Below are 15,008 nucleotides of genomic sequence, written 5' to 3'. Positions count from 1 at the left end.
AAAATAAAAATAAAAAAAGATGAGAAGGTGGAGGGAGGGTCCAGAGAAGAGGCTGAGGATTTATGAGATTTTACTGGGTTCCCTAAATGAGATGTATTCACAGAGGGCACAGTGGAAAGGGGTTCAGGGCTGAGGAGCTGAGGGAAGTGGGGCCAGATTAGGCATGTTCACAGTGCTGCAGGGATGAGAGTCCACGGGAATGACGGGTCCTGGACATAAGCAGGGACGGAGGGCATAGCAGGATTAGTCCTGGTGGTTTCTGAAGCAGGCGATGAGGCTGAGTGTGGGAGAGAGGATGGGTTGGGCGGCTTGCCAGAAGCAAGCAGACCTCCTCGGCTCTTCTCTGCTATGCACGGTCGTTTGGAGGTGGGGGTTGGGGTGTAGGGCCTTCCTACCTAGAGCATGGGTAGGTAACAAGGCCTCACCTACCTTTTCATTCTGCAGTAGAGGTGTAGGAGCTGGGGAGGCATACGTGTTGAAGCCTTACCAGGATGCATGCAAGTATCACTTATTATAAAAGTTCTAGGATCTCATCAAATGAAACCTAGACAGTTTAGTATTTTTTTAGTATTGCTTTTATACTTGAGATGCGATTTGGTATGTCACATACATAAAAGTAGTAATTAAATTTAATTGGAAGGGTTACATTGGTTCGTAATCAGTAGATATAATACAGATTCCAATACATTTTTAAAAATAAGTCATTCTTTCTCTCTTTTCCTGCAGACTCCCTGCCACTTTCCTCCAAAATGTGACTTGAAAACTGACGATGTCACAGTCTATAGAATAATTGACATGTTCTTTTCCCTTTTCCTTATAGTGAAGAAAGTTACAATGTCAATGATTATTCCTTAAGAGATCAGCTATTGGTGGAATCTTGTGACAATGAAGAGCTTAATTCTTCTCCAGGAAAAAACAGTTCCACGATGCTTTATTCGAGACAGAGCTCTGCCAGTCACCTTTTCACTCTGACAGTCCTTAGTAACCACGCGAATGAGAAAGTGGAAATGCTGCTAGGAGCTGAGACACAGTAAGTATATGTCAGGAACGGATTTCAGGATATCTGATGTCTGTCTCCTCCCTCTAATTGCCCTTGGTCTGCAGACTCCCTAAAACCAGTAGCTACTATTTGTTTTTTTTCTGAGCACCTATTATGTGCCAAGCACTGCATGTGGGTGCTTTATACAAATGTTGTTCTTTTCATTGTGATCCTCTCAAGGTCTTAAGAGATGGTTGTTGTTATTTTTGTCCCCGTAAGTCCTGATAGATGCATTATGCATTAGGTGATGTGGGGATTTTTTTAATAGAGTGGTTTAAAAATCATTTTACTTTTCTCATTAACAAAAAATATGACCCACCAGCCTTAGGAAATAAGACTCAATTGGTAGTTTGAGTCTAGGCCATAAGTTTTCTTAGATAATGGAATTAAAGTCATTTCTCAGTCACCTGCTTTCAACCAGCCAGCAGAAAGCTCAATGATTTCTGTCAAAAGAGCTACTGAGTTTAGGGAAATGCGTTGATGGATCGTGTTTCCAATCCAGAGTGTATGCAGAGGCAGAACAGGCAGCCTGTTCATGCCTGCAGTTTCACCAGCAGTTAGTGTGCAGTCAGTCCTCGCGTCAGGTTTCGGTTTGAAATGTCGGTTCTTGGTGCGCTCATGGCCGAAGAATGACCAGACACTCCAAAGGTAGGCAAGCACAAAAATGAGGTTTATTGAAGAGAGAAAGATGGGATTATAGGGCAAGAGCAAGACATAGGTTTACAAAGCATGATGCATATGACGACCAGACCCACTGTCACACTAAAGGGAGAGCAAAAGGAAGAGGGAAAAGAGGGACTAGTTATGGTCTGTGTCTTGTCTGTGTCTTGTTTTAATAGTGCTCGGATTGGAACTTCCTTGTGGCTCAGATGTCACCGTGGAAATACTTTGATTGGACAGTTGGGAGTCACATGACCTGAGCCTTAACTATGCATGCAGGTTGTTCTAGGTCACTTTCCGGACTTTATGGTACCCATGCTGCTTGGCCCTGGGGCTAGACAGTCCTCTGTATTCTTTTGCAGGTGGTGCACCAAGTTTTGATTGGGTATTCCCTCCTCGCCCAGGTATGGAGAATTAGGGTGGGGCAGGGTTAAGATAGGGGTAACAACACCCACTTTTGTCCCTAGGAGACCAGGAATCCCTTGCTATCTACCTAACACTCACATGGGTTGAGGGGAGAGGGTTTGATTTTTGAGTTTACCCTAGTGATTTTTTGGTCCATTTAGAGATAATATCAATTAATTTATTTGGAAACCTGGAAACCTCCCCTTGCAACAATTACCATGAGTAGATATTAGGTTGGGTCAGAGGGTGAAACAGTGGAGGGAAAGGAGAAGCTCCCTAATTTTTTGTCCTCTCATGTTCCTACAAATGTCTCCCGGCCACATCTGCCAAGGTTCCCATGTGGTGTGGTCAGAATGGATCAGCAGATGGTAAAAAAACAACGTTAAGACTGTAGCAAGGTCTTAGAGAAAGTGATCCCAAAGAGGTGTCTCTACTTTTTTTTGTTGTTTGTTTGTTTTTGAGAGAGCTTCTCACTGTGTTGCCCGGACTAGAGTGCTGTGGTGCCATCATAGCTCACTGCAACCTCAGACTCCTAGGTTCAGGTGATCCTCCTGCATCAGCCTGCCAAGTAGCTGGGACTACAGACCTGCACTGCCATGCCCAGATAATTTTTATTTTTATTTTTTTGTAGAGACAGGGTCTCACTATATTGCCCAGGCTGGTCTCAAATTCCTGACCTCAAGCTGTCCTCCTTTGGCCCCCTGAGTGCTGGGATTATAGGTGTGAGCCACTGCACCTGGCCACTATCTCTACTTTTTAAGAGTGATTTTAAGAGTGCTCCTGGGTCATTAAAGAGAAATGTTAAAAAAATTATTCAGTGACACTTGTTAAAGCACAGTAAGGCAGACTTTATTCAGGACCATCACAATAGGTATGGGCACCACTGCAACAGGGTCTTGCAGTGGGGAAGAAAGACTGGGCCCAACTCCGAACACAGCATGGGCAAGTGGGAATTCATAGCCAAGGAGCAGTGAGCGGGCCAGTGGATGGAAAATTACTAAGAGGAAGCATCAGGGTCAAGGAGGACTCTGGCTAAATTGAACTAACAGGATTCTTACTGAAGACAGGCCAAGGTGTGCAGACATCACCTGGGGGGTGGAAGGGGTGGAGGATGAGTAATCTGATCAGATACCAAGGATGAGGGGATGTGGGGGTTCTTGCCAAACCGACTTATCAGGGTTCTTTGCTCAAACTGGGTTTTATGAGGAAGTGCACAGGTGGGCCTAGGAGAAGATGCAGAAGCCTGACTGAAGTTTGGCCAAGCAAAAAATCTTGCGAAGAGGCATAAGAAAAATGTGAAAATTACAAGGCATCCACATAAAATGTTAAATGATCATCTCATACCTTTTGGCACTAGAAATGATACTTAAACCCTGGCAAAAACCAAGAAGGACAGCTTGATGTGAAGCTATAGAATATTCCTAACGAACTTGAGAGTTAACCAAGGGAATGAATGAGAAAAGGAGCTTCATCTTCATGTGTGTGTTTACAAAACAAAGAAATGCCTTTCTTTGAAGTCCCAGAGTTTTTCCCCTCACATTGCTGAAATGCCCAGAAGGCCTCCCAAGTATGCCCCACTGTGTCTGCTGCTCTGGGGAGGAAAGCTTGAATGGAAGTGTCGCTTGCTGGTCTGAGGGGTGACCAGCAAGAGACACACCCAGGGCTGGGGCTGAGGGAAGACATTACTTGAACTCTAAAAGTGATTCAAGCTCCTTGGCCAGTGAAAACAAAACTAGACTTCCTTGATGCAGGGAAACTTCTCTTAAAAACAGGATTTAGTATGTCTAAGCTTTGGGTTTTATGTGACGTTAAGCGTGAGAAAGATTTAAACACTTTGGAGATTGGTACTTGTCCAGACATTCTAGAAAATTCTCAGAAACTCTGGGAGACTTCCTTTTCCTCATATAGTTAGTAATGGTGAAAATGTTGTTAGTTTTGTCTTGTGTTTTCTTTTTTCCTCCGTTTACAAGGATTGTTTGTTCCTTATTCAGGCCTTGCCAACATCTCAGCAGAGCTTTTCCTAACTGTTTCATTCATAATTGATGTAATCTCCACCACTTGTTTCTTAGATTATTCAAAGAGAGTAGGAAGTAAGCTGACACGTCTCGTTCTTTTCACACTGAGGTTAGATCCTTTCCTGGGACATTCTGTAGCATTTGTTTCACCCTCTTGCCTTTTAATCTTTCCATAGACTGAATGGATGTTGGTTTCCTCCACCAGACATGTTCTCAGAATATTTAATTATGTCACCCGTAAACCCATGGGTATGACTCATATTCGTAGTTCCTTAATTAATATCAAGAGTACATTCCAGAAGGGGCAGAGGTCTCGTTGGGTACAGAAGGAGTGACACTCTCATTCTCCTCACTCTTCCTGCCCCTGCCCTCAATGGCAGTTGAGAAGTAAATAAATGGACAAGTGCTGTATGACATAAGATAGCATTGGTGTTGAAAGAAAATACATTACAGCCAAAGATCACTTTCCTTAAAAACATAATTGCCTGTTTAAAAGCCTAGCAAATTGTCACATGCTGTGTTTAGAAATATGCAGGTCAGCTCTCTGGGCTGCCTGGTTTTGATCAATCAAAGTTTTGTTCTGTGTAGAAAGTGTTCTTTGCTTCTAAGATTTGTGAAATGTATCGATGAGTATACGTTTTTTAGGTTTTCTCTTTTATGTTTTATGTGGTTAATATGGTCCACTGGCAATCTATCTGAGAAAACGAGGTTTTCAATACCACTCTGGCCTTGAATAATTGCAGAACTTCAGACCAGTCAAGTGTATCCTTTGGCTACTTGTTCCTTGACTTGAAAAAGAATAGGTGTCACACCTAAATATTAATATTTACCTTATTTGAAAAACTATCATCAGTAGAGGCCACCTGGGGATATAAAAAATGTAAAATCAGCAGTAGGAGGGATACAGCTGTTTAGCACAAGGAAATTCAACTTCATAAGACAATGAAATTGTGGAAGAACAGATCAATGGCTTTGATGACACAAAGAATGCAGACATGCTCACCTAAAGGAAATGGGGCAAACACTTAGTGAGCATCTCGGATGTGCCAGGCACTGAGCCAGCCGTAGAACATAAAGAGGGGACCCATGAGTGCTCCAGAGAAGGATAGAATTTCAGAGCCGAAGGAAGCATATAGGTAAGGTGACTGGACAGCTTCGTTTCCCCAGAATCAATAGTTCATGTCTATTATCCTAGCAAATTATGAATAGCACTCTCTTTGACTCTCAAAAGGGTCTTGTTTAGACAATAAAATGTGTGATCACCCTAATTATATGTAATTATAATATTATAAAATAAATATTTTAAAACATATATAAAATTATAAATATGCACATATAATTATATACATAGCCCAACTCTCTTATTTTTCTCCCCACGTAAAATGAGACTCACAAAGCCAAAGTGATTTGCCTTAAGCCATATGGGAAGTGAGTTATGATCAAAGCTGGAACTAAACCTGGCCCCCCTGACTGTCCAGCCCTCTTTCTGGTAACAAATTTTAATCTTCTTACTGAGAAGCTGCCAACCAGTAGTCTGTTCCACCCCCACCCTGCTGCTCAGTTTAGCCTTCTTCTGAATTTGGAAATCCAGAAGTTTTCCAGGAAAACTCCAGGAAGTCAGGTGCTATTAAGTGTGAAAAACTATGAAAATAGGGAATTTTTGAAAGTCCATAGACTCTAAAAAGGAACAAGTTTGTGGAAACCCAGATGATAAATTTAGGGCATCATATGGTTTGAAATATTTTATAATTAAATGTTAAATAGATATTGCATCCCAAGCCAAGAATTATTTTCCACTTGAAACTTGCTTTTTATTCCTTTACTTGTATTTTTCCCACTTCCTGAAATTCCCTCCGTAAGCCTCATTGGATTGCCAGATATCTCTTCTCTTAGGGCCCATGTCAAGTCTGTTGTCTGCCAGGGAACCTCTCAGTGCTGCTCGTAGCAGTCTCGTCCTGAGAATTCCAAATGGTGCTGTGTGTGCCACTCTTGTTAATTCATTTTTCCTGTTATGTTTTCTGTCTAATCTGCCCTCCACTGTATTACTCCTGACTCCCAACCCACTCGTAAGTCTCCCTCCTTCCCTTTACACAGCTTCGCAACAGAGTGGCCTTTTCTTCGTTTATTAATTCAGTGAATTTTTACTGGGCACCTACATCCTGTCAGGTGCTATTCTAAGAGCTGGGATGTAGCAGTGAACAGTGAAGAAACCAGATCCTTGCCCTTGGGTTTATATTCAGGTGAGGAATTTATCCCTCTGTGCTTCCTGCCTGCAGGGAGGGCGACTGTGAGTGGAAGTGAGCTTCTGCCAGTCAGCCTGGGCAAATGGTCTACAGTGAGGCGGATAGAGGGAAAGCATTTCTTCTTGATCTAATTAAAAATAAAAAGATCATTTCAGGTATTGGTAAGTGCAGTGAAGACCATAAAGCTGGTGATGTGATCCGGAGTGTTAAATGTTGGGGGGCATATGTACTCTGACTTAGATGGGACAGAAAGACCTCTCTGAGAAGGTGACATTTGAACTGAGCCCTCAGTGACAAGAAGGAGTCAACCCTTGGGAAAATGTAGAACGAGAATCTTCTAGGCAAAGGGAACAGCAAGTGCAGAACTCCTAAGGCAGCCAGGAACGGTGCCTCACACCTGTAATCCCAGCATTTTGGGAGGCCGAGGAGGGAGGGTTGTTTGAGTACAGGAGTTTGAGACCAGCCTGAGCAAGATAGTGAGACCTCTTCTCTACAAAAAATAGAAAAATTAGCTAGGCATGGTGGTACACACCTGTAGTCCCAGCTGCTCGTGAGGCTGAGTCAGGAGGATCACTTGAGCCTAGGAGTCTGAGGTTGTAGTGAGCTATGATGATGCCACTGCACTCTAGCCCAGGCATCAGACAGAGACCCTGTCTCAAAAACTAAACACAAATGAACAGACAAAAAAACTCCTAAGGAAACAAGTTTGAAGTTGTCAAACTTGGCTTGCATATGGCAAATGTGGTAGGAGCATAATAAACCAGAGAGAGGGTGGGTGGTCAGAGGGCAGCAAAGGCCAGATCATGTAACAGCAGAGCTGTTCCAGTGCTGTCTGTGGCCATCAGGCCTCAGACCATTACCAGCCCAGTATGAGCAAGGGCAGTTAAAATTTACAGCAGTTTGACAATTCTGAGGCATCAAAGCATGTGGTGATTTTAACAGTGATTCATTTTTACTGTATTTCTGAAAACACTCGGTCCCCAGGGGGTTGGGGGATGGGGACTGTTTCTCCACCACAGATATTTTGCGAAGCACTGATTTAGAGCATATAAGCCACCGTAGGAAGCTATGGATGACTGCGGTAAGGATGTTTGGTGGGTGGGGCAGAAGTTTCAGTGAGAACAGTTAGGATTGGAATAGTCAAGGGAAGTCCTGATGTTGGCTTGGACTACCATATAGCAGAGAACATAGAAATGTTATATTTTGGAGGCAAAAACAACAACAGGGCCAACTGATGGGTTGGATGAGTTGAGGTGGCAGTAAGTGAGAGAGAGGAACGGGTGGTGCTTTAAATTTTTTGGCTCGAGCAGCTGGCGCCACATGTTGAGTCACTCCTTAACCATCTTTGATACGGCTTCTTCCTCTGCCACCCTGATGAGGCCTCTCCGTCAGATGTATGGTGGCTTTCTGGTTTCACATCCAGCAGTCCAGTCTCCCTCTTTCTTTACTCTAGTATCGTTTAATCTGGTTGACCATCCAGCTCTCTCACACTAAACTCCTTCTTGAGATTGTCCTTTCTCGGCCTCTCATTTGTGCTGTCTGGGTTCGCTCTCTACGCCTGTAACCCATCCGTCTTCTCCTTCTCTTCAGAAATGCAGCCTGTCTGAAACCATTCCTCACGACACCCGCTGCTTTCCTCGCGTAGCCGTTTCTGTGAAAGGTCCCACTGATACCGTTTGGCGTTACCCAGTCTGGAGACTTGGTGCTGGTTTTGATGCTTCTGTGTGAGAACAGATCCATCGCCTGCCAGGTCTTCCTGTGCAAAAATCTGTTGCATCTTTCCACAATGTTCCCCTTCCACTGCCTCCTTGTCGGGTCAACCAGGTCACTTATCTTTCCAGCCACCTTCATAGCCTCCTGACCATTCTCCTCTCTCATCAGTCCTGCACTGTTTCATGGCTAATCCCCAAACTCAGCTACCGTTGTGTCTTTGCTTTGTACACAGCAGGTTCCTGATATATATTTTGGGGATTGACCCATAATTAATATAATTAGTTTTTCTATGTCCAAGACAAGGCAGAACATAGAATATATCCTATATATAAAAGATAGAATTCTATATCTGGTAAAAGGTAGCCACATGTAGGGAAATACTGCTTCCTGTCAGTCTCTATGGACTGTCCTTTTTGTTGCTACTGGAGTAAGTTTTCCCCAAATTCCACTTGTTTTTCAACTTTTGCTATTAGGTATGTGGTCAAATGCTTTTTCCGACATACATCTAAATTGCGTATACCGTTAAATCTGTTTGTCCCACAGACCCTAAGTCATTGTATTGTTGATGAGACAATAGTCTGAAAAATACAAAAGCTTACTCTTTATAAAAGGACAAAGGAAGAATGTTTTACACTGTCATTCTTTTTTCCCTCTGGGCCTTTCAAGAGGAATGTGGGAGCCCAAGAGACCCCTTTGTCTGCCTTCATTAAAATGAAGCCCAGACAGCTGCAGCTGGCTCAGGCGACAGGCTGTGGCAAGTGGCATCCTTGGCTTCCTGCACTTGCAATAGAATTTGGATGTCATTTGGGTCCAGTGTATACTGTGATGAGGCATCTAGGACGTGTTCAGTGAATGTGAATTTTCTTCACCCATTGTATTTAGTTATAGGATATGATCATCTTAAACCATAATCAAAGATGCTTCTCAAAATTTCTTCTCACAAAGAGAGCTAGAAGCCTAATGAGTGTGGTTGGTGCTGTCAACTACCCAGACAGCCAGTTCCTAGGCCTCCTGATAAAGGGGCATTGTTTGCAGGGAGCCTTTGAGCTCTTCCTGCTTCTGTTAATGATTTAATTAACAAGAATAAATGGGATGGAATAAAATTGTAAATAGTATTTCTGACATAGTCATAAATTTCATCCTTTAAGAAAAATCGCAATATAAAGAGGAGAGTTTACATGAAAAAATATATTTATTGCAGGTTACAGAGTTTTTTCCTTGTCGAATCTGGACTCTAAATCCAATAGTGACCTTTTACGTTTGTAGAGTGCTTATGAAAATACTTGATCTTATGTGATTCTCATCACGGACCCCCACAGGACAGGAGGGAGGTGATAGGATCAGTCTTTTGTCGGCGAGAAAACAGATAATTGACCACACTAAAGATTAACCGAAGGATTCTGGACTAGACTCTAGGTCTGAGCTACTTAATATGATAAATAAGACATAATGAATTTAAACTATACAACATGTCACAAAATGCTACATTTTAGAACTCTTTTAGTGGGCTTAGGGAGATTGCTTTTCTTTGGTTGGATTTTTTAAATTAGTTAAGTTGAGCTGGTATCCAGTTTTCTAAAGCCTTGTCTCAGCATTTATAATGACTTTTTTTGTTATGCTGTAGGTTTTCTTTCATGGATCAGTTTTTTTTAACTAATCGAGTTGAATTGAATGTGTGAGGGAAGGAACAAGAACTACCCATCTTCCCAATCCCACTCCTTGTGGAGGCTTGAGGGACTTTTTTCAAAGGCCATGAGTATAGAAGTTTCAAGAGGAACCACAGGTAAATTGGTAGGCTGTGAGAAGGAGCACAAAAGGTAACTGGTCAAATGCCATTTTAGGAGAGATAAAAGGAAGGTTAAAGAGCACCTAAGGTCTCTGCACTTCTATTGAGAAATCAGGAAAACCCTATCAGCGATGAAGTCCTCAGTGGGAGTCCTATTCTGTGCAGTCTCATTTGCAGTCCTGCCTCCGTGTTATTTCAAAGCCTACTTTCTACTTTCTCAGTTTATTACTGATCTTTTCTAGCAGATCTCTGGATTCAAGGAAAAGTTGAACTTTGCTGTATCTTTCTGCAAATACGTTTAAACCTATTGTGCTTAATTATATGAGAGGCAGGACAAGATGCTACCACAGCTAACTGAGTAGGCAACTGTCGAGACATCATTTCACCCCATGCATAGAGAATTTGGGGATTTTGGAAGGACTGCATTTATAGATTAGTTAAGTTAAAACAGTCTTTTCTCACTTAGTCTTTTTTCTCTACCTGGGTCAGGTGTATTTTAGTAGAGTGATCCATCTCAGCACACTGCACGCTGTATTGGCTTTTGTGTGTGTTTTCCTCTCTGTCTTCTTCATGTTGAGGGCGGCGGAGAGCACGGGACTCCACTGTATTCACTTTGCACCCCCGGCCTGGCACAGAGCCTGTGCAGAGTGAGCGTTGGTTGACGGAAGGAGTGGTCAAGTGAGCCTTGGAAGGTGATACGCTTCAGGTCGACATTAGTGCAGCCCTGGTTATTGTGTCACTTTGGGCAAAGGGAAAAGTTCATGAACTGGGTGTGCAGTAGACTGTGAATTCATCTCGATTGTTTCACATCATTCCTGGAGAAAATAGATGTCTGTGAGTAAACCCTGGACTTGATATCTAAATTTAATAATGGGTAAGTCTATGCCCTGGTTTTTCTTGACCTTGTAATTCTGTCTTACAAGTGAGTCTGGTCTCTGCCTTAGAGATGTAGTGCTTTCTGCTCCATAGTAGGGGGATCTTCTTGGCAGGGCTCTTGGAAGCCCCAGGGGAAGTCCTGCGGTTTTGACAGCATCTAAGAGGGGGTGGGACTGACTCAATTGAAGCAGTTTCAAGCAGCGGCTCCTTTCAGTGAGGGCAACAAGGAGTGTCTTGTTCTATCCTCCGGAGTCCCTGCGAGGGGCCGCCGTGTCTAAGGGATGCCATTAGTATCCAGGCAGCATGCCACGGGAGTGAAAGATTTCATCTGGACTTCTGGAAACTGGCGGAAGGGTGAAGCCGCTGCTGAAACTGGCCACTCGGTGCCAGAGAAGGGCCTTGCTGAGAAAGTCATATGTGCAAGAAGATCTGCTTCGCTGGTTCCACATGGCTCCAACACGCTCCAGGAAGACAGCAGCGTGGGCCGTGTAAAGATGGCAGTGGTAATCCAAGTCTGAGTATGGCATGTAGAGACACAAACCAGTCATTTTAGATTTCTCTTGGTGAGCAACCCCTCCGTCCATAAGGTATTTAGTTCTCAGTTGGCTTAGCACTTTGGAAATTCCAGTTGAACCTGAGTAAAAAATGGATTTATCCCAACAAAGAGATGTCATCAAAGATTTGTGTTTGCATGGGGATTATTTTAAAGGAAATTGTGCTTTACTCATTTCCTATAAAACCATTATAAAGCCCTTTATCCTGTATTAAAGAGAGACAGAGTTTTAAGAAGCAAGACAACGTCATCAGTTTCTGTGTAGCTTGTGCGTATTACTGTTTCACACACCAGCTTAACCAGGGCCCGGTCTCCTTTTTTCCTTCAAAATGTGTGTCTTTCAGGATGCCATGGTTTTCACCCGTTCTGCCTTCTCCCATTATTTTGTAAGCGCCTCCTAGGAAACACTACTTAACACTCCAAACTTGCTTCATCCTTTGAAAAACATGGAAATAACAATGGTAATATTTTGTCTCCAAGATTGTTGTAAAGATTAGATTAGATGATACTTGCAAATTACTTAATACTATACCTGACACATAAGTGCTTCATGATACTGTTTAGAACAAGATCTAATTCCTGCCCTCCCAGAGTTTATGGCCTGGTAAGAGAAGCAGACAAGTCAATAAATGATCGGGGTTCAGTGTGCAGTGAGTGATATGATTCATTGTTGGCAGACGTGTACTGGGCCCTGTTATGTGTCAGGTGTGTTCTGGAGATAATGCGGAGAACCAGATAGAGAAGATGCCGGCCTGGACGAGGCTCGCTGTAGCCCAGCAGTGTGACAGAGCTGTGCAGAGGGGTGCCTGGGACCAGGAGCATCAGAGTGGGGTGGGGATGGAAGGTGGGCTTACGTATCAGAGGCCACCTGAAGGAGGTCAGACTTGGGTTTTCAGTATTGAGTGGACACGTTGAGCAAAAGCAGCCAAATACGAAAGCACATATGCTATAGGATTTTATTTTCTTAAAGTACAAGAGGCAAGATTAATTCACTGTCATGGAAATCAGAATAGCAGTTAACTTGGGACAGAGATTATTTATTGGAAAGGGACACAAGGAAACTGCCTGGAGCGTCTGTATCTTGACGTGGCAGTGTGTGTCCGTGGGTGTATGTAAGTAACGCAGGCCTGGAGGCACTTACAATTCACACAGATTATTTTATGTACGGTGCTAATTTTAAAAAATGAATGGCAAAAATGAAGAGGCGTAGCTGAGTAGAAACAGAGGGAAGGGACAGGAAAGGCTGTGGCCCAGGGTGCCGCCCACCCTGCTTGGATGGAGGGACGACGTGGGGAGAAGATGGGGTGACAGTGACGAGTGTCTTAGATGCAGGCTGCTATGAGAGAGGAGATTTTTTTCAAGTGTTGGCATAGAGGTATTTTTCTTAAGAAGGTGGAGTGGCGGAGTGGAAACTGGCCTCGGTTCCAATCGCTTACCTCGGAACTTCTGTCTTCACGTCCTTCAAACAGGCTTTTGGGAGGATTACGTGGAACAATGGGTGTCAAGCCGTGTCTGACATGTAGTGTGGGTTTAAGGAATGCTCCTTAAGAGGTTTAAAAGTGTGTGTATGTGGTTTATTTAATTAATTGCAATCCCAATACTTGATTCTCGATAAAATACTGGGCTATGTTGTAGAGCAGTGCTTCGTATCTGAAACTTTTGATCCTTTAATTATTTTATTTCATGTAAATAGCTTAGTATTGTATAAAAAGCCTTGGTTTTTCTTTAATTTTTTCCCTGTACTGATTAAACCATTTTTAACATTTGAGAACAGTCTAAAAATGGTCAAAGAATTTCTGTTTCAATAAGGTCATATTTGGCAAAATTGGTTGTATGAGAGATGAGATAGCTTTAAACATGTCAAGTTTCTCATCCAAAATGGTTTGAGTGTGTGGGAAGAGTAGGGGAGACAGCAGGGAAATTGCTTTAGGTAGGATTTTTTTTAGATGAAATTTACCTTTTTGAAATGTTAAACATCAGAATACGAGTGTGCTAAATATTTTTTGTGGTTATAGTGTGTTAGTGTAATTAGCTTTTTATTAAATTTTAAACTGTCATATGACAAAAGATTCATTCTGCCTATTTTAGATTTCCCAGATTATCATTTTTAAATAACTCTTTCGAAGGCCAGCCCCATAACTCTCTGGAGAATTTCTCCTGGTTTCCGGGAATGGCTTTGCACTGGCTGTCTAGAACATTCTCCATTCTGTGTCTAAACACCTGGAATCTCTCAGTTGGGTCTGCCCTTTGTGTTTAGGAGTGAGCGAGCCCGCTGGATAACCGCCCTGGGACACAGCAGCGGGAAGCAGACTACAGACCGAACCTGTAAGTTCTCTTGAGGGGACGCCTGCTCTGGAGCATGGAGGGACTCTGCCCCCTGCTGGAAGCTCGGTTATTAACGCGTTACACAACCGCAATACTTGGTTTTTAAGTTAAACTCCAAGGTTTCCTTCCTTCTGCCTTGTGCTAGAACTGTGTGATCCCTGCTTTGGAAGTCAGGGGGTCTGAATTCAAACACAAGCTGCAGTTCTTTGTTGTGTAAACATGGAAAATCATTGCTTAGCCTTCCCAAGCCTGTTTAATCACCTGCAAGTGAGTTGCAACACAGAATTATTGTGAAGATTAAGTTAAATAAGATATGTTAAAAGCCCTACTTGAACTGTAAAACTCTTAAATTTTTACCTGTAATTTATTAATGGGCAGTCGTTGCATGTTTAAGCTTTCTCTGTAATGTCAGTCTGAATCTAAGCTGAAAAGTATTTTTAACCTAAAAGAAAGTTACTTAACCGTTCTTTTTGACCTTTTAAGAAAATGTATTTTATTCTTCTAGAGAACCAGGAATGGGTGCAGTAAAGGGTGGTATCAGGTGCTTTTTAGCTCCCTAACTTTACTGTTATGCTTCTTTGGGTGATTCTATTTGGAAGGTCAAATCCAAAGAATTAGGGCAGCAAAACTGATTATCCTGGAGCGCTCAAAAATCATACCTTTTAAGCTTAGAGTCAAAGCCAAAGGGATCTGTTTGAAAGGTCCCTAGAATCAAGTTTTATTTTAAAAAACAAACGAAGTAAGAAATCAGGCATTAGCATTTTGGGAGAACGCTAATATTTCTTTTAAGCATTTGGTTGGATCTCCTTTTATTGCTCACCCTCTTCAGCAGCTTTCAAGCACTGCTATTGGGATGAAGAAGCATCCCAGATGAGAGGCAAGAGAACTGGGTCTGCTGCAGATTTTGTTACCAGTTGCACAGCCTTGGCACATCACTGACTTTTTTTGCTTCAGTTCCCCTAAAGCATGGTGGCTGTTTTCTGTTCCATTGTGTGACATGGCTAATGATGCCTGGTCAAGGCTGTTATTGAGGGAATTCAAGCATCATAAAAGGCCTCTCAAATCTGAGAGAGTTCCAAGTAAGAGCATTCCTAGAAAAGTAACCAAGTAAGAGAGTTCTTAGAAAGATTTTCTGTTTCTTGATAGAATCCCAACTTGTTTCTTTGAATGTCAGCCCTGAATTGCACAGAAAGGCTGAGTAAATGTACATTATTGGTTTATACATGTTTTGTTTTTCCTTTGCTACTGGAAACTTACTATGTCCTTTTTCCGTTGCAGCACTGACCCAGGTAGAAATCATTAGGTCTTTTACTGCCAAGCAGCCAGATGAACTCTCCCTGCAGGTGGCGGACGTGGTCCTCATTTATCAGCGTGTCAGCGATGGTGAGTGGGA

The 15,008-nt window shown here is 42.7% G+C and overlaps 1 protein-coding gene across 1 annotated transcript in view; it reads left to right on the top strand.

Annotated features, from left to right (window-relative positions):
* Positions 1–15,008, top strand: part of ARHGEF26 (Rho guanine nucleotide exchange factor (GEF) 26) — a 130,737-nt gene that overhangs the window by 114,684 nt on the left and 1,045 nt on the right. Inside the window, exons 12-14 of the mRNA XM_012642947.1 lie at positions 821–1,030; positions 13,548–13,615; positions 14,894–14,998. Of these exons, the coding sequence (XP_012498401.1) occupies positions 821–1,030; positions 13,548–13,615; positions 14,894–14,998 (383 nt within the window). The remainder of the gene's footprint in view (positions 1–820; positions 1,031–13,547; positions 13,616–14,893; positions 14,999–15,008) is intronic.

This window comes from Propithecus coquereli, unplaced genomic scaffold, assembly GCF_000956105.1.
Source record: "Propithecus coquereli isolate 6110/MARCELLA unplaced genomic scaffold, Pcoq_1.0 Scaffold19, whole genome shotgun sequence".
NCBI classification, from domain to species: domain Eukaryota; kingdom Metazoa; phylum Chordata; class Mammalia; order Primates; family Indriidae; genus Propithecus; species Propithecus coquereli.
This window is presented reverse-complemented; position numbering and strand designations above follow the sequence as displayed.